This window comes from Glossina fuscipes, unplaced genomic scaffold, assembly GCF_014805625.2.
Source record: "Glossina fuscipes isolate IAEA_lab_2018 unplaced genomic scaffold, Yale_Gfus_2 308, whole genome shotgun sequence".
In the NCBI taxonomy this organism is placed as follows: domain Eukaryota; kingdom Metazoa; phylum Arthropoda; class Insecta; order Diptera; family Glossinidae; genus Glossina; species Glossina fuscipes.
In genome coordinates, this window is record NW_023998651.1 from 948857 (window position 1) to 968329 (window position 19473).

At 31.6% G+C, this 19473-nt stretch overlaps 2 protein-coding genes across 11 annotated transcripts in view; one reads left to right on the forward strand and one right to left on the reverse strand.

Moving 5' to 3' along the window:
- Positions 1-2435: 2435 nt before the first annotated feature.
- Positions 2436-7511, reverse strand: LOC119643004. 7 transcript variants are annotated; one of them, XM_038042362.1, is made up of 5 exons: positions 5144-5172; positions 4916-5090; positions 4336-4499; positions 4098-4288; positions 2436-4038 (listed from the first exon to the last, which is right to left on the reverse strand). In XM_038042362.1, the coding sequence occupies exons 2-5, from the start codon at positions 4935-4937 to the stop codon at positions 4029-4031; spliced, it is 387 nt and encodes a 128-aa protein (XP_037898290.1). In that variant the 5' UTR covers positions 4938-5090; positions 5144-5172; the 3' UTR covers positions 2436-4028. The 7 variants fall into 7 exon arrangements, 2 of the variants coding, with proteins under 2 accessions (XP_037898290.1, XP_037898291.1); XM_038042363.1 differs by having other exon boundaries at positions 2437-4038; positions 4384-4499; positions 5144-5166; XR_005248192.1 differs by lacking the exon at positions 5144-5172 and adding exons at positions 4570-4634; positions 4827-4855 and having other exon boundaries at positions 2438-4038; positions 4098-4499; positions 4916-5085.
- Positions 7512-8661: 1150 nt separating this feature from the next.
- Positions 8662-19473, forward strand: part of LOC119643003 (protein BCL9 homolog) — a 61774-nt gene continuing 50962 nt past the window's right edge. For 3 of the 4 annotated variants that reach the window (XM_038042358.1, XM_038042359.1, XM_038042360.1), the window contains exon 1: positions 8665-9257. In XM_038042358.1, coding sequence (XP_037898286.1) covers positions 8981-9257 — 277 coding nt within the window. In that variant the 5' untranslated portion in view covers positions 8665-8980. Of the gene's footprint in view, positions 9258-19473 lie in introns of all 4 variants that reach the window. The other variant, XM_038042361.1, reaches the window with a different exon arrangement.

The following is a 19473-nucleotide window of genomic DNA, read 5'->3' on the forward strand; positions in this document are numbered from 1 at the left end:
ATGACATTTACGAAGTACAAGAATAGGAGGTTTTACGGGGAATCAGGTAAATGAGTGTGTGTGTGTCTATAGATGTAACGACGAACGGTTGCTTACCGGATCGACAAATACATAGACACAGACTAATAGACAGGAGAACAATACCGACGGACCGTAGGACTGTCACCCCACTAGTGATCCCGATAGGTTGACATTAGTTATAATTTACTTTTGTAAATGTGGCTGGGATAGCCAGGCAGCACAAAATACAGCCACAGTTATATTTAACTACATTACAACTTTGGATGAAATGTTGTTTTCGACCAGCCACGACCTGCTACGTTTCAAATTTTTATGTTCTGAGCATTTACCTTTGCAACAGATATGATAACCAAAACAATGCAATAAATGCAAATCAAAAAAAAAAAAAAAAAAAAAAAAAAAAAAAAAAAAAAAAAAACAAGTAGAAACGAATAAACTATGAACCATTATTCTAAAATCTCTCAACAAGCACGTTGACCATTCACTTAGCGAAGCAAGTCGCAACGAAAAAAGTTTGGATACAATTGATTTTCAGTTTCGATTAGATTAACATATGTTTTCTCTTGGTAATCATCAATAAAATTTCATCAGAACTATATTTCTCATCGGCATCCGCAGTAAACCATGTTATCTTCCGTTGCTGGTTCCTTAAATGTGGTCAACTGCATTGTTAATGTCCACCTGTGTAAGCGGTCTGAGGCCGAAAAACAGATTAATGGCTTATGATCAATCCTCAATATAAAATGATTACCTAATATATATTATTTAACTCTTTTAACAGAGAAGACAATGCTTCTCTTTCGAGAATACTAAAACTATTTCACTTTTGGTTAAGTCTCTAGATATGCAACGTATGAGTTGACGATCATCATCAACTTTGTAAGATAGAATTCCTGCCTCTGCATTGTTTAATGCATCAGTTGTCAATATTATGGACTATAATAGATTTTAAAATTGGTTGTATCATAAACTCCTTGAAAATGTTTATTCCAACGAAATCGTACGTTATTCTGTATTAATTTGTAGAGTGGACATATTTTCTGAGTAAAATTTTGTATAAATTTGGAATAATAGTTGCCCAACCCGATAAAAGTCTTTAAAATATTTTTCAGAATAGGTGCATTCGTCACTCTTGAAATGTGACCATTAAATTTTTTTATCCAGTGCCGTTAATGGTAAATCCTAGATTGAAGAAATGAGTTTTTTTTATTTATTTTATTTATTTATATATTATATTATTTATATCACAAGTCTGCATTATTTATTTGTATTATTTATACCACATTTGCAATCTACTACATAAATTTACTTATTAATTTCAGATCTGCCAACGTTCTGCAAGCCTGTCAACTTTTTTACATTCTCAAAATATCGTAACACAAATCTTAGAGCTATTATTATTTCCCCATGTGAATAGATTTTTTAAAGTTAGTTTATAGTTTTTGAGACATTTGCAAAGGTTTCCGAGACCATATGCCATGGTACGTACTCTTATAAATATATCTAGACAATCACCTGGTATTTTCTTGTTGTCTTTATAGTCGATATATTTCTTCATTTTCTCAAAATGCTTTAGAGACATTGTTTTAGCAATAATAGGAAGTCGAAGTGGGGCACCTAAGGAACAATATACTTTATACTATGAATATTTCGTTTTTTCGTTGTAATATCAAGCGCACATAATTTTTTTATTTCGAATATATTTATGGTGAATGAATTCTTTCCGCAATAAATGGCGTGTTGAATTCCTTCCTTGTATTATATGCTTAAAAACATCGTTGACAAAAATTTACAGATATATAAACTAAATGACGCTCGAAGGTAGAAGTTAACTCTTACTTGCTTTTCCATTAATTTCTTTGTACCTCTTTTTCGGATAAATAAATCCAAAATGGTAAACACCACGGCCGCGTTCGCCAGCATTGTCATATTGTGTGCAAAAAAAAGAAAATAAGGAATTCGATGCAAACAAATACATATGACAAAAGAAGCAAAAAGAAAAAAATCAATATAAGTGTAAACAGCACATATTTGAAAAACATCTATTAAAAATTCATGTAAATTATATTTTTGGTTTATGATGCCTGGTTCTGATATCTTATTTTATTAAACCAAGTAGAACTGTTTTAGTCAGACAAGACTAAGGCAACTAATATGTTACATATCATAAAAAAAAACGTATGAAAAATAAAAAGTGTTAATAAAGAAAAATATTATGGATTATTTTTCGATTTTGATATTTAAAAAATTGTTCTTCACTACTTAGACCTTTCGGCTCTACAAATGATCAATTGCCGTAAAGCCGAGATCCGAGATCAAATTTGGTATAATTGATTTTTTTATATTAAATTACTATTATGATATAAATTGCAATTTTTTTCCGTACAACGACTTTTCAGAATTTGTTGTTATAAGTAAAGTGGTCGAAAAAGTGGACCGATCAAAACCATTTTCAAAGGCATTCGTCCGTGTGTCAACACTTGTCACTGTTACAAACTTCATCAAAATATCCCAAAAATCGCGATCTTTAGCTTCAAAATAATTTACATGGACAGACATCAGATGGACAAGTAAACAGGCAGGCTTAGACCAATTCATATTAAGATCCTGAATAAATCGGTATAAAAAAAGGTCGGTATGTCTTGAGCCTTACTGGGTGTTACATATATCCGCTTAGTTTAATATACCCTGTACCACAAGCGGTGTAGATTACAAAAATACGTGGCTGACGCAATAAGAAGTTTTCGGGCTGGGACTTTAACTTCCCCGACTTTTTACAAGTGTTTATGGGAATTGATAAATCATATGGTTTTGCATGTATATAATAAAAAAAAACGCATGAGAAGGTTGGAAGGAATTGTTTCTTTTAAATTTGAAAGTTATTTACCTAACTTGTGTTTATCTTAAACTAATATACATTTTTTTTTTTTTTTTTACATTGTGTGATTGGCAGTTTTGGTTTATACCATGTATTATATTGTCAGAAATAAAAAATAACCATTGAAGATCATTTATTTTGAATTGGAAGTATTTTGATAAAATTGTTTTATTAAAGAGTCCTAAATAATAATTTTCAAACTATGGTGCAAGTAGTACAAATTAGGCTTCCAATGGTATTAAATGATAAAATATAAGCAGATTATAGAGATTAACATAATTGTCTCTTGAATTCAGGCTAATTAATAAAATTAAAGATTAAGAATTCTGTAAAACAAATTCTGGGTTTCCAAAGTTCAGGTAATAAACAAAATTAATGCAATTATTTATATTAAACGAGGGAAGTGGTCCGTTTAATAAATCTAAACTACACAAATAAATTGATCGGAAAATGTTTGAAAAAAACTCATTGATGAGGTCACAAAACAACACTGCTCACATGATAAACGCTCTCGAGCATATAGGAACAAATGCTCCAAACAGGGAATATGGGATGCAATCTCAAAAACCTTTTGAGTAAAGGATATGTTTGATAAAAACCTTCATACTAAACGCATACTTCACTCAAGATACATTTTAGTTAAACATTGTTAAGCCCAATTGTGGGATTGATTGAGTACTACCATCATGCGCTAAATATCAAAGAAATCGCAATTCATTTCGAATTGAATTTTTTAGATGCTTATCTTCGAGAAATTCACATAAAAAGTACTAATAATAATTTCAATAGAAACTTCGAATAACTTCGGTTACATCTACTAATCCATAGTTAGGTCTACCAGTACTTCACTTTATTTTAAACCTTTTAATCCCAAAATTTTTGCTCTCGTTCATCTCTTTTTAAGTGTTCTTCCTGATATTTTCGCTCACGTTCTCATTCTTGCTAATGCAGCCTATTTTTTATGCTACATCTGGTATGTGTGCTCGTCTCTGACATGGTGTTGAGGCTCTCTTGAATGTTGTGACTCGCCCCTGGCATAATGTTGAGCTTCTCCCGTATATTGTCACCTGTCTCTGACATAATGTTACAATCTTTTTGTGTTGTGTCTGTTGTAATTTGTTTGTTTCCCTTAAAATGCGCTATATAATATAAAATAAGTACTCATTAAAAATAGTAATAAAATTTAAGTGACGTTTACCTATAATGGTCCCCCATGCCTATAGATGATTCACTAAGCAACTCACCGACAGCAATTGCATGAAATGTCGCTAAAGCGCTTGCTTTAAATCTTGCCAATTTCTTAGCATGGCTCCAACGCTTGTCACTAATGCTATTGACCGCCACTTTATTCTTGCGTACCCTCAGTTGATTTTTGCAATGATTTAATGACTGAACATAAAATTAAGATGTGATAATTAACTTCGACTTTTGCATACCAATGCGAGCTTCCCGGGATCTTGCCACGATTCAACTATATGAATTACCTCGAGTGTTCGCAACCATTTAATGCAAACACATAATATGCGTAGTTCCAAATGACTGTTAAGAGACACGAAGTATCTGTTAGAGTCGCAGCTAATGTCATGCGCAGCCAAGCCAACTAATGTGAGGGAAGAGAAATTTAATAAAATCCAAGAAAAAGCTCGAAATACAATGGGAAGGGGTTCAACCTTCTCAGATCAAGAATTAACAATCAAACCGATTTCCGAAAAGAAGCAAAAGGAATTACAACGAACTATATAGAGATGTAATGCACATAAAATTAAATGTTTACTTCATAATAAAAATGCTTTAACAACTTCGTTTAAAAATATAAACATATTTCAATATTTCAATTTAAAAAAAATACAAATATAAAATATATTTTTTTAAATATAATGGGTTCACTTTAAAAAAACTTAAGCAGTAAAATAAAATTTCAAAACACCTTAGTTGATATCTATAAAGATTTAACGACTGAAAATAAAATGAACATTATTTTAAATAAAGATTTCTCATATATTCGCTTATACACACTTCGTTCCATTTCTACACACATTCGTACCGATTAACATTCCATTTACATTTAAATTTATGTGGATTTGCCGGCCCTGTTTTATTATTCTTAACATATGAGTGTTTTTCGACAATGTCAAATAGGAATTTATTTGCTGCTAGGTGCAAGTTTGGTAACCTCCTTTGCGATCTATACCTACTTAAATTAGCATATTAGTTGTTATATAAAATTATGGATTAATAATTTACCTTCAACGTTTTAACTTTTGTAAATACTTTTTTCCTTTTTAAAGCTTTATATTTTCTTCCTTTTTTGTTTGGACAGTTAAACTTATAATTTTCGTACTCTAGCAATTCTGCTTTAACAAAATCGTTATTGGAGAGCTTTGGTGTCATTTTTAGTTTAGATGGGTAATCACGGATCTAAAAGCTAACTTTTGTTAGCGACCAACCCGATAGCTTATAATCGATTTTGTTCCAATCGCGTAAAACTTTTGTCTCATTTTTATTGCTATTATTAATATAAAAATGAACAAGCAGGAAAAAAAGAGAAATTTATATTTGCTAATGTCTAGTTGTTGCCGTCAAAATTCGAAAAATAACAGCTGGCTCTCTACAAACAAACAGTCTCTATAAATAAGCAAACCAGCTATTAATATATGTGTACTGTTTATATTGTTAATATTCGCATATATTTATATAAATTAAAAACATAAATGAATGAAATGGAAATAATAAAAAATTTATAGTCAAAGTGTTGTATGTAACCTCTCTTCCTCTCTAACATGGTTTTCGAAAGAGAAGATCTACGGTTACCAATCTGTTAGAGTTTACTTCTCATGTTTTCACGGCTTTCTCTAGTGGCTCCCGCACTGATGTCATATACACTGACTTTAGCGAAGCGTTTGATTTGGTTAACCATAGACTACTTATCATTAAACTCCAAGCCTTTGGCTTACCTTTCTTTTTAGTGGAATGGTTAAGCTCTTATCTGCATGGTAGATCATTCAAGGTTTTGTTTACCCTCATTACCTCGGATGAATTTCCCGTGGCGTCTGGCGTACCTCAAGGTAGCCACTTAGGACCCATTTTATTTAATTTATACGTCAATGATTTGACCTCCGGGATTAAATTCAGCGAGATCTTAATGTATGGTAATGATGTGAAACTGTTTTCTTCCCTTTCCGTAGAATCGCAAACACATCATCTTCAAAGTGATTTGAATAATTTGGATGCATGGTGGTCTTTGAATCTTCTGAAACTAAATCTAAATAAATGTAAGAAGCTTTTTTTCTCAAGAAGAAAGTCGTTCATTACTCAGTATTTCATTGATTCGCACAAGTTGAAGGACGTCGATTCGTTCACAGATTTAGGCGTTCTATTTGACCATAGATTATGTTTTAACTTGCACATTGAGCTTTCGTTAAGCAATGCTACGTCCGCGCTTGGTTTTATAAAGAGATGGTCCAAAGAGCTTGATGATCCTTACATTACTAAAAGGCTGTGCATGTGTTTGGTTAGACCCATACTCAAGTATGCCTCTGTTTGGTGTCTCCTCTGTTGTGTGGTGCTACGTAGATTCAATTGAATCTGTTGAAAAGCAATTCTTGCAGTTTTCTCTTAGGAATTTGGGTTGGGACCCGATTGCCCCTCTTCCACCCTATGAAAGTAGGTTTCTTCTGTTTTCGTTAACGTCACAGGAAAAACGTAGATTTGTGCTTGGTGTTTCCTTCGTAATCAAATTAATAACTGGTACAATTGACTCGCCCGCATTACTTCGTGAGATAGGCTTTAAGGTTCCTAACCGCGTCTCTAGGCACTTTATCTTGATAAAGCTTAGTCAATGTAAATATAATTACGAACTGTTCAGTCCTCTCATAGTTGTTTGCCAGAACCTAAATGACGTCTATCACTTATTCTCATTAACGGATTCTTTAAAGTACATTAAAGCAACATTGCTTAATACGCGCGATTTACCTATGTCGTACTTGAACAAACTTTCAACCTTAAAAAGTCATTATGAATTGAAAGTTAATTGTTGTTAACTATTATCGGTTGCCAAGCTTATGCATATTTGCGATGGCTTAGGGGTCACTTCCAGTGTGGTCCTGTACCGGTTGTGGGTGTGGCTCTATGCTAGTTGTGTACATGCTCTTTTTTCTTTTCTTTGCGTTCTTATTTGTTTTATTGTACTTATACTATGTTTTAATATTAATTAATTTAAGATTTACTTTGAGAATCAATTGAATTCGACTGCCAGTTTGTTTTAGTTGATTTTCTTATACAAGTGGAATAAATAAATAAATAAATAAATATGCTTACCTTGCTGTTAATAAATATTTCCATTAATTATGTGATCGTTAGATTCAAGTGATTTTCGGATCTGGCTTCCTCGCTGGTTTCGCGTAGTTTTATTTTGCAATCATACAAATTTACCTTTTCATAGGCAGAGACGACATATTTGTTGCAAATCTTCGAAATTTAAATGCACGCTGTTAATAACATTTTGTATGTAAAATAAGGTAAACCAATACAAAATGTGGCTTATTCACTCATTCGAAAAAAAAATGTGCAAAAAACCTAAAGGAAAAATTTTCCTTTTTTCGTGACGAGTTTAAACTTTTTTGCTCAATAAATTTTGTTTATGTTAATTATTTCATTTTAATTTTTTTTTTTTTTTGACTCAGCTGTTTGCAAGTAAACAATTTTGCTTGGAATTTTGTTTTCAATTTAGACTTGTTTTCTCTTATAAATGCAAGCCTACACAATCAATATCAACTTAGCACAACCAATACTAATACCAAACGTAAGCTCTTTTGCTTTCGCGTAATTTGGTAAAGGAGAGCGTATTTAACAACCGTTGTGCCTACGTGATTCCAAAAAACCTATGGGCATCAAGCAAAGCTTAATGCTACCGAACCAACCGAAAACATAAGTTGACTTTCAGATACGAGATGTCGCCCGGGGTTCGATATATGATACAAAGTCACAACAACTATGAGAGACTAATCCAAACAAAAAGTTTATGATAGTTGAACGGCAACAACGCCAGGATATGGCTGCGAGTGTTCATTTTTGCATAAACTGCCGAAACTCCCAGTACTATTCTTTCAATGAACTCCAATTACTATATTTATTTTTCCGTTTCTTTATTTGTCTTTTTTCCACTCTTTCTTTTTGGATAACAACGCAAGAAGATAGTTGGAGACTGGTTAAATTTATCTAAAAAAAAAAACGTTTCTGATGTATGTGCTCATTATGTTGGAAAAACTTGAATTTTGATATTTGGAAATTACTTAATTACTATCAAAACGTAATAAACCCGTATTGTATTTAATCCCTATACGACTAATATTTTGAAGATTATTTGCATTTAATATTAATATTTAATTAAATCTACAGAATCTCTTCATAAATATAGTTAGTGATATTTAAAAATTTCTTGTTATTCAAAAGATTGTACTGACTCACGAGAAAATTAAAAGTTATCAATCTAATGCGTAAAAATGAATTAATTAATGGAAGGGTGTTAGATATTTCACCATCGTTCTTCTTTTCGTTATTTAATTATTTATTATTTTGTGAATATGAAGTAAATTCTCAATATCTTCTACTTGCTAAGAAACGAGTGTTTGTGTTCCATGTTATAATGTGCTTGATGTAATAAAATCAAACTTTTGATTTATTCAATGCTAATAAGTGATTTGCTAATGTAGACAAAAGTAGCATTGCCAGCTTCTCCAGTTTATAATATGGTCACCCCGTGTGTTAAAGCAGCAAAAGGTATTAAAATTTATATGGTATACACAGATGTATGGATAGATACATGTTCCTGTTTTACAAATGCAAAAATTGCGTTGAAGTCATAAAAATGACAAAATTTTGAGAGAAGGGTAATCAAGCCAATATAAATATTAAGAGACAACCAATACAGTACATTTTGAAATGACGGAAGTGGTAGTGTGATGAACAGAAATTAAGAATTGATGCTGTTAGTTATTTATCATCGAATCTTAAGATACTCATATAACTAACTTGCACTAAAACTGTGCAAAATCAAGGGGAAAAGTAGAAACAGTCAGCAGTATGTTAATATCAGCAAATACAACATTAAAGCCTGCGGCCACAACAGCAACGGCGATGCCACCATCCGCAGTAACTTCACCGTCTTCTCCTTTAATTACAATGATGACTACAACCATTAATACATCCACCACAGCCACGTCAGTGTTGCCGGTAATGTCTTCTTCCATATCCACCCCGCCAGTATCCGCCGAGTCTCCAACAGTTCAAAGCCTAAATATTACTACTAATACCAAATGTGATGCCCCATTTGGAAATGAGACATCGCCATGTAATAGTGGTAAGTGGTAAGGTAGTGTAAAAGTAGAAAATAGCCTTTTGCTGCAAGTTTATAGCATATACGAGCAATTAGTTTTTGCTTGAAATCGGTTCTGGAATCATATTAATGATATGGAACAGGCGCGTACGAAGAATACGCCACTCAGTGCAACAAGATTCATAAACGAATCTCTGGACCAATTTAATCAAAACTAAGCCTGTCTGTATGCCTAGGCTTATTCTATATACCCATCACATATATCCACACATCATTTGTATGCTAAGCATTATCTACCCAAAAACAAATTATTGCATAAACGTTGTAAAGAGAAAATTACTGACGAAGTTCATCTTCAGTCGCAAATATGAAGATGCCAGAAATGCGCAGTCCACAAAGAAGACGAGGTTATATAAACAAGTGTGATTTGTCTAAGTACGCGCTCACTATAGACAAAGAGTTAATCCAATCTCAAAAGAAAAGTGAACATTTTTTGTAATTTTTGCCTACAACTTATGATATGGAAATACCTCCGAAAAACTCTTACCCAAATATTGATGATTGATCTTGCTACACTCGAAGCTAGCGGTTAAAACTGCTTACAGATATAATCTTCTTCCGCATTTGGAGCGATGTTTGATACTGTCAGTGTTGAGTTTCTCGACATTATTTGTGTGTAAATAAAATTAATGCAAAGAAAATGGTTTTCATTTTCCCATTATAATTGTGGCACTGATTATGTATCATTTGAACGGCATACCTTGAAAGCTAGTTAGTTGTGAGTTACGTATGGCTTTCGTCAGTGAAATAAAGTAAAATAATTTCAAAGTTTTGTTTCTTAGGATCACTGAATTGTGAATTTTAACCTTGAATTTTAGTGAATATCTTTTCATTTTACATAATATATTTATACGGTAGACCAATAAAGTCTACATGAGGTACCAAAAATTGGGGTTTTTTGTTAAAAATTGATTTTATGAGTTGAGGATCAAAAAATATATTTCATAAAAACAAAATCTTATATTAAATAATAATTCAAATGATTTTTTGGCGTAAAATAAAGTTATAAAAAAAATATACTTTAATCCTATAAAAACTACAAAAAAGTGTACATACAATACTACCGAAAGGTAGTATTTAAGGGAAAAGAACATCTTTAGTTAGTGGTACTTGTTAGTTGCACTTGGTGTTATACTTGTTTTCCTACATTTAAATGATAATTCAAGCAAGTTTCATTTTTTTCTTTAAAATTCGCAAAATATACAAAAACACAAGGCGATTTCTTAAGGAGTTAGAAACGCGATTATGAAATTTAAAAGTGGGGAAAAATTGTACGGAGAATAGCGAAAGCAATTGGAATTAGTTGTGTTATTAACCGAACTATTATAAAAAACTACAATAACACAAATATCCCGGAAAATGAACACCAATCAACCAAACAAACTTACGGAACGCGAAAAATGAGATATTATAAAAACTGTAATAAATAAGCCCAAAAATAGTCCTGCTGACATCGCAAAAGAGCTAAAAAAATACAAGTCAATTAGTATTCATCCCGAAACCGTTCGACATATATATTAAGAGATAACAATTTCCAATTTTTGAGGGCTAACGAGTTATTTGCACCAATTTTTCCTAAAACGTATTAAACAGCCTCCTTTGACACGCGAAAGTTTTTGCAAAAATCTACGTGTTAATTTTAATTTACATTGTCGGTAAATATATAAAACTATTCACTTGCACAGTTTCTGGTAACGTAAGATTTGAAGCGTCTGGCAGACTCCTTCTACAACTCACAAGACCCCTTTGCGGCCAATCTCGAAGTTCCTCTACTGCCAAATTACTAAACATGAACAAAATAATCACTACGTCTGATGTATATATTTTCCTCGACATTGCTATGTTATTTAATTTAATATATATACATATCTTTTTTTTTGTCTAGTAGAATAGATTAAGGTTATTGGCGATAGGACCAGTATATCCAATAGACTGATTAGTTTTTATTATCCCTTGCGTTCTCTCTATCAATGATGATGATTTTCAGTACGGAATCGATTACAAACTTTGGCGAATTAATTAGTGTATTAATTAGACAATTGAAGCAAAAAAAAAAAAAAATTAACTTATTGACCTTTCACAAATTAAAATTTGTTTTGGTTCACATGTCGGTAGGTAAACAATTTTTTTTTTTAAATTATTTTTATTTTCAATTTGCAGTTGTTTTCTTTTGTAAATGCAACTCTAAAAAAATAATATTAACTCAAAACAGGTGATACTAATGGAAAGTATGAGCTATGAACAGTTCATACGTTAATTAACAGTTCACCAGTGAACTCAGTTCTTCTATTGGATTTCACAAATTCAAAATGACCGAATTTTAAAATAAATTGTTTAATAATTGGTTCCGCTGTTGTTTTAGCATCTTGCTATGGATTACAAATTTCGTTAATTTGTATTACATTCTTAAAATGTACCGAAATCCATTCGATGCTTTTAAGGGACCAACTTGATATAATTCCGGTTGATATAATTTCAAAACTGCTTGGGGTATCTGGAATTTGTTGTTTCTCTTTGTTGAGTTGTTTGTTTGGAATACACATTGTACAATTGTTTACGAAAGCTCGTATTTTAGTTGTTCGTTTTCCGATACCTAGCTGTCTATGCGGTCTGTTGTAGACTTCTTCTATTAACTGATATTGTTTATAAATAGAAATAAAATATAGACCTTTGTTGAGCGCTACTATATTTCTTTTCTTTCCTTAATTTTGATGTCAGCATCTCTATGATCGAATCTAGAACGTTTATTGTTTTAGGTATTAGCACTTTAAAGAGGCGGAATTTATTGTAATATTATCTGATGGACATTGTTCAGTTATTTTAAGGTATGCCTTTTATTTATCAGAAAACTTCTGTAAAGGTAGTTGGCATTTGTGTCGATGTTATTGACATCTTCATGTTTTGTGAGATTTTAATGTGGTAGGTGAACTCGTGAAACAAGGCAACTTTTTGATAGCCAATACTATGTTGAAAGCCTTGAGTGAAAAATTGTTTTTGATATTGAGAAGTTTGATGGGATTAGAAAATTGTTAGGATCAGAAGTAGATATTGTGTATAGAATTCTAATTCATGAAGGATGATAATAAAGTAGTTTCTGACGGAGCAGGAAGGAATCCCAAGGAAAGATTTGACGTGTGTTGATTAATATTGTAGATTTATGAATTTCAAGCTTCCTCTGCTCGGCTAGCATCGCCAAGTCAAACTACTTCATATGCACCAAAATACATACATTCACCACGAAGTACTTCTATTAAATAAAAAACAGATTTCTTGAAGTTCACAGGACTGCCAAGATTAACTCACCATGAAGTTGTCATAGGAAGTCTTACTTTATTAGTTTGTAAAACTGGATATATATCATTTGTAATTCTAAAACATTTTTTACAATTATATTAATGCTTACATTGGCGTATTCATAAGTTTATGTAAACAACTAGTGTAGGCGCCTGGTGTAAGTCAATACTTTTAAACATATTCAAACCCAGCATGACACTTGCTTTTTCTTGATCTTTATTTATGAATAAATTTTTTAAAAATACAAAGTAAATGGATGGTTTATTATATTTACGAAATTATAGATAGATTTAAGTTTGTATATTTATAGGGTATTGTTAACATAGTATCATAGTTTTGAAATATTAAAAGTTTATATATTTTATTCTAGTTGTAATATTTTTTAGCTAGCCTTTTATGGATAGGATCAAAATTATCTTTAATTTTTCTACTTATCTTGGATTCTATCATATTTATTACTTCATATGGTCCTTGAAATGGCTTACCTAATCGTTTTCTATTGTGTTTCTTCATGAAAGTTATATGTCCTATTTTAATGTCAATCTAATTGAGGTAGTATGGGGTAGGCCAATAAAGTTTACATAACGTACGAAAAAGAAGATTTGCCTTATTAACAACTGCATTTATGGATTGATGTTCAAAAAATATATTTCGTAAGAAACAGAAACTCATATTATATAACAATTCACCATTGGTTTTAACTTAAGATAAAGCTATAAACAAAAGATATACTTCAATCCTAAAAAATAACACAAAAATAATTCATAAAAATTCATAAAAATTATTCGCAACAAAATACCATACCATATTATTATTAATTTAGCCAGGCAATTAACTCTAAGACTAAAGTCTTAAAACACTAGCATCTAAGACTATCGGTTTTATTAAAAACTCTACGGCATTTTAGATTTGAACCCACGGCCATTGAATTGCTAGTCGAGGCTTCTTGCCTGCTCGACCACTCAGGCGGATAATACCAGAAATAAACGGCCAGACAGAATAGAAAATCATAATTGAAGATTCTATTGCTTATGATTACGCAAATGTGCCCACAAGCTCGCATAATCACATGCGCTACGCGCTAAACATATCTGTTCAATATATTACGCTGTTGGGTACATATGCGCACAATGTTACAAGTACACGTTTAACAACATTTTTGCTCTCTTCTTTGCTTTTATTTCGTGCCCTGAAGCGCGATATGGTAATTGCGTTTTGCGATGTTGCTAGCGAAATGTTTGATCTTATGCATATTATGTTTTTGTTATTTAGGCACACAGATATACATATTGAAAAGATATATGAACAAAAATATATATATAAAATAAGACACTTTGCTAGCAACATCTCCGCAGGAAAAGTATCGTGTCGCAATGCAAAACCAGAAATAGAGACAAATGTTATGAAAGGAAATAAAAGAGAGTAAAAGAACTGAAAAGAACACATTTGGTGAAGTTTTTACAACTATGCGAAGGACTACGCACCATGAACATCTGTGTGTGATAATATGCGTGTTGAATAGGGAGTTGAATAGAGCTGTGTATTCGCACTGTACTACAATTACTCGTATGCGATTATGCGTGCTTTTGCCTAAGTAAATTCATATGTGTGCATAACCAATAGAATTTTCATTTTTATTTGTGTGCTTGGGCGTTTACTTTTGGTATTTTGGTGTGAAAATTTTGTAATAAAGAAATTGCATTCATTTTGAAGAATTACTATCATTTTTCTATATATCTATTTATTTGTTGCTAAAAAATGTTCATAATTATTCTTCCTAAACACGAATAGTTTGCTGTATGTCAGGCTCACATTTGTTGGCTCAAAAATTTACGAAAGTATTCCTGTTGTGTAGAAAACACAATTTACAATCAAATCTAAAGAAATGTTCTTTCTTCGGGCATGGAGTAACATTCATAGATTACAAATATACCGATACCTGATGACAGCAAATATGTCATTAAAAAATACCCTACCCAACCGATCCAGATGGTATAAGACGCTTCGTTGCATTTGCATAGTATACAACAAGAACTAATTAATTAATTAATTAATTAAACATTTGAGACCTTATATTTACGAACGACATTTTCTAGTAAAATCAGATCACACCATTAGTTTATTTACCTTCTATTCGGAGTCTAAGCTCAAAGTTTACTCCTTGAAGAGTGGACTTTGAAAAATATGATTTCACAGAGGAACACCTCAAAAGGAAGGATTAACTATATAGCTAATGCCCTCCCGCACATTAAAATCAAAGAACTCAAAGACATTAGCACCAAAACAGTGATGATAATGACAAGATCGTCTTCACATTAGAAAAATGGTCGCAAAGGTGAAGTAGAAAAAAGCAAGGACAAAATATTAAACCTAAAGCATATGAGGTCATTAATATAAATGGTCCAAGAAAATTTGCCCATATAAAATTTAACTCCGACTCATTTGCATTCAAATATAGCGGGAAAATAATCGCGAAATTTGAAGTAAATGGCATGTACACCAATGGAAAATTCGTCCTAGACCAGTCTTTGCACTTAAAAATTCGCGATTTTAAATGTCGGCAAGCGAGATTTTCGAGTCTGTATCGCCAAATGAATTTAAAATAATGGATAACAATATTTTAAACAATATAGGTGCAGCGCTACTGCAAGAGGTGAAAATAATAAACAGAAATTAAACAAATTCTTAAAATACCTTTACGATCCGATAGAAGCCAACCACACAGGGACTACGTGTACACTGATGAAAATGAGAAGATAATTTTATTGCCCGCAAAAACAATTTTTAAACACGTTAAAGAGTGTCCGCAATGCCAAATGTGTAAGATACAGTCCGTATCACTGGATCGCGGATATTTTGGTCAAGATACACTTTAAAGTTCTTTTATTTACAATTATATTTCTTTAAATGTAGGATTATTCACAATTTATTTATGGCAATACTTTCGACTGCTTAACTCAAATTTTCTTTTTTTTCTCACTATCCCTTCCACAAATATTCCATTTATATATGTTACATCATATTACTAGTACCTAGTTTTATAGTTTTATTTTTAATTCGTTAATCTGCTTTTCTGGTACTCGTTTTCGTCGGCCGACAGCTACATGCTCCGAATGAGCATTTAGTTTTTCCCTCTTTAGGGCTTCTATTACTCTTAGTTACAAGCGCTGTGGGTACTCAAAAAAAAAAAAAACAAGTTGCCATGAATTTTATTTATTTTTTCAGGAGCTATCCACGGCCTCACGTACAAAATCCAAACAAATTAGGTAAACCCGGTCTACTATACAATATAGATAATTACGCTAAAAAAGTAAAGTAAAGCCTAGAAATAGTACAAGGACGTGCCAAATTACTACTAGATAGAGTAAAGCAACAGCAAAAACATAATACGACAAAACACCAAATGTTTTAATATATAAATACATAAGAAATAATATGTTAGTATAATAATGATAAAAAAACTATAAAAACAAAAATAAGTTATAAAACTTTTTTCACATTAATTTGTTTCATTTTTGGCTTTAATATCCTGCCGCCAATTAACAAGCTTGTCTGATGAAAATCTCCCATTTGATTCTTCCATCCACATTTCGAATAATGGCTGTGTGCAGCGCTCACCCGTGCATACGTCATACACGATTCGGACAAGTCCGTTATATCGCCATCCACCTTATACTAAATCTAAGAAGGTATCGCATTTAAACTTCCTCACCGCATGCTCATAAATCAAATTCCCTGACACGTATCATTGGGTCTGTGCCTCAACTAAACTACGTTTCCTAATTTGTGACTCCTCATCATCTATCAAACTCCCAGTCTCCTGTTCGCCTGCCATATATTTTAACACATCTTATACCTTTAAATTAAAGTCGGCTGCCCAGTCTAGCACAATTTCTCGCGCATGCATATAAAACATTGATGCCAGTTCCAAGCAAAAGACACCATATCACTGTAGTGACAAAATTAGAATAACCATTGTATTGAAGTGTGAGTTTAATAGTAAGACGCTTGATTCAATACGTCCCCGCTGCGTATTCAATTTATTTTTGTTTAAGTGACATCTTGGACAGAGTCGAATATTAATAAAAACGCAGAAATTGGAAATAATTATAATATTCTTTTCTTTACCAAGAATGATAACAATAGCAAAATAAATATATAGAGTAGGAATTAGGGAGAGTAATTATAAGAAAAGTAAATAAATAGATACACATAAAAATAATAGTAGTCCTCTAAAAAGAAAGCAAATTTTCTCTCTTTCATAGCGTTTGTTTATATTTAGGGTCCAGCACTGCAACATGACCATTTTCTTCCACAAATGTTGCCAGCGAAATATCTTGTCTTGTATATATATAATGTTTTGAAGAAAAGTATGAATGGGAAAACGAATATTTGCCGTAAATCAAAGTAGTGGTTGACAGACAAGTAACTTGATATAAAACCATAAAATATTGACGAGTGAATTGGACAAATAAATGAAGTAACTTAAAAAATAATATGTTTATGACAGCGGAAGGTGAATGATTGGAATTATGAATGGATAATTAAACACACGGATATGTATCCACTAAGGGAACGTAACGCTTTCTTAGAGTTTAATAGTTTTTTTTTTGCCGGATAGGAATAGTCTATGGTCAGTTACTACTGTGAATATTTACCAAATAGGTATGGTTATTTCCAAGTGAATCCTATGACGGGCATATTTTTCTTATGTTTATTTAGAGAAGTATATTCTTTTTGTTTCATTTTATCGTACATTGAGAGGAAATTTTGTTCATTTGCAGTGTTAACTGTAAGAGAGAAATTCTCATTGTTGATATTGTGCGCGTGTTTGTATATACAATCTTTTTCCATGATTCCATCTGGTATACGACACAATTGATTCGGGAGTTTTACTTTGTGTTCTGTTATATCATTTCCCAAATTTTATTTTTAATTTTTTTGTTTTTAAGGTTTGCATGTGTTCACTAGTAATTATTGTTAAGCTGATACATTCGGAATCATCTTATTAGTAGTATTTAAATAAATGTGTTTCACATACCTTTGGACACTTTTTCAATATCCAGTAAATACAATATTGTGGTATTGGTATTGGGAAGATTTGGACTGGTACATTTATACATGTGTGGCCTGATTAGGGAATTCAGGTGGGTTCCGTTTTTTTGACTCTCTATTGCGCGTATACCGCTATCCCTATATTTATCATTTCGGTTTCTATTAGGGTCGTTTTGATACCTTTGGTAATTATTGGTGCTGTTTTGTTGATTGCTATTATTGTTGTTACAATTTCAGTTATGATTGTTTCCGTTCGGGTTGTCGTTGCAATTATTATTGTAAGAATTGTTACTTTGGCTATTGCATCTTCCATTATTATTGTCGTTATTTCTGTAATTATTGTTTCTGTTGTTATAATTATTGCTCCTTTTGTTGTAGCTAGGATAATTATGTATGTTATTTCTGTTTGTGTATAACTACTATTTATACTCATTACGGTATATTTTGCCTGGACTTGAATTTGATGTAATTATTAAATCCATTCTTAAAAATGGTTAATGCATTATTATCATTTATCTTTGTGACTACATTTTTTTGTTCGGAGATGGAACTAAGACTTAGTTATTTGCAGATAATTGAAATTGTGTCCAACGAGTTGTGATTTTCTTTTTGTATTTAGTGTACTAAATATTATTTCAAAAATTTGTAGAAAAGATTGGAGCTCTTTATAATTAACTGCAAAGAGTAGTATCGATTTAGAAGCAATTTCAATGTTGAAATACTTTTTCTTTAGTTCCGTTGTGTTTCTTTTTGAATGTTTGTATTTTGCCAAGTAATTCTTGACTATCTGTTATTTGTGTTCTTTCTTTTATTGCTTGGATTTTATCGTTATCGTTATGACTTCCTTACTTTTCTAGTTTATTCTCAATAATTTCCTTCTTGTATGTTTTGCTACCTGTTTTTTTTTTTATTATCCTATTTATGGAGATGTTTATTTTGTCTTTTCTCCCCACATAAAGAACTTTTTTTTGTTGCACACAGTAGTACTTATAAGTAATTTATGTGCACATTGGTTTTTATTTGATTAGTTATTTTACAAAATGTGGATGATATTGCTGCTAGCATGCATGTGTATACTTGATTTTCTTGCGTATAATATATCTTCCATATTTCTAAGATATATCATTCTAAACAATGGTTATGGTTATATTGTTGTAAACATAAATTTTAAAATGTTTGAAGGTTTGGAAATAACATGTACAAGCATTGTGGTCTTTGTTATAACAAATAATTTCTAATATAGATCGTTGAAATTTGGTTTTCAAGATTTTCAAAGTCTAACGTTTCTATCTTCGAACCACTTCTCAGCTGTCTCGAGCCAATACTTCTCTGCTATATGTCAAGGTTTGCGCTGTTTCACTTGGTTAGTATGTTAGTCTCTTTATGTGTTTACGGAAATTTTCTCCTATCATTCTTTGTTTGGGGATAAAGGTGACCCCTTTTTCTTCTTTTTATTTTAGTTTTTCTGATATATTTCAATTGATATTTTCTTTGGACCTGTTCCTGTCATGGGAACATGTGCGTAATATTCCTTCTGAAGTTTAAATAGAGGTTAAAAAAAATTTATATTTTATAGGGTGAAAAATAGAATCTGGCAGATAGTTCTTAAGATAGATAGAGAGACAGGTTGCGAATTTAATTTGCAAGATTTTATTATTATTATTATAATTTTAGACTAATGAAATAAATTCTTAGACTAAAAAAAAGACATTGAGCACTAGCAACACAGGCTATCGGCTCTAATTTAAATAAATGAATATTAGATAATGAGCTTACTAGTATTAAAAAAGTAAAGTGAATTGATATTATGTTCTGAAGCTGATTGTAGAAT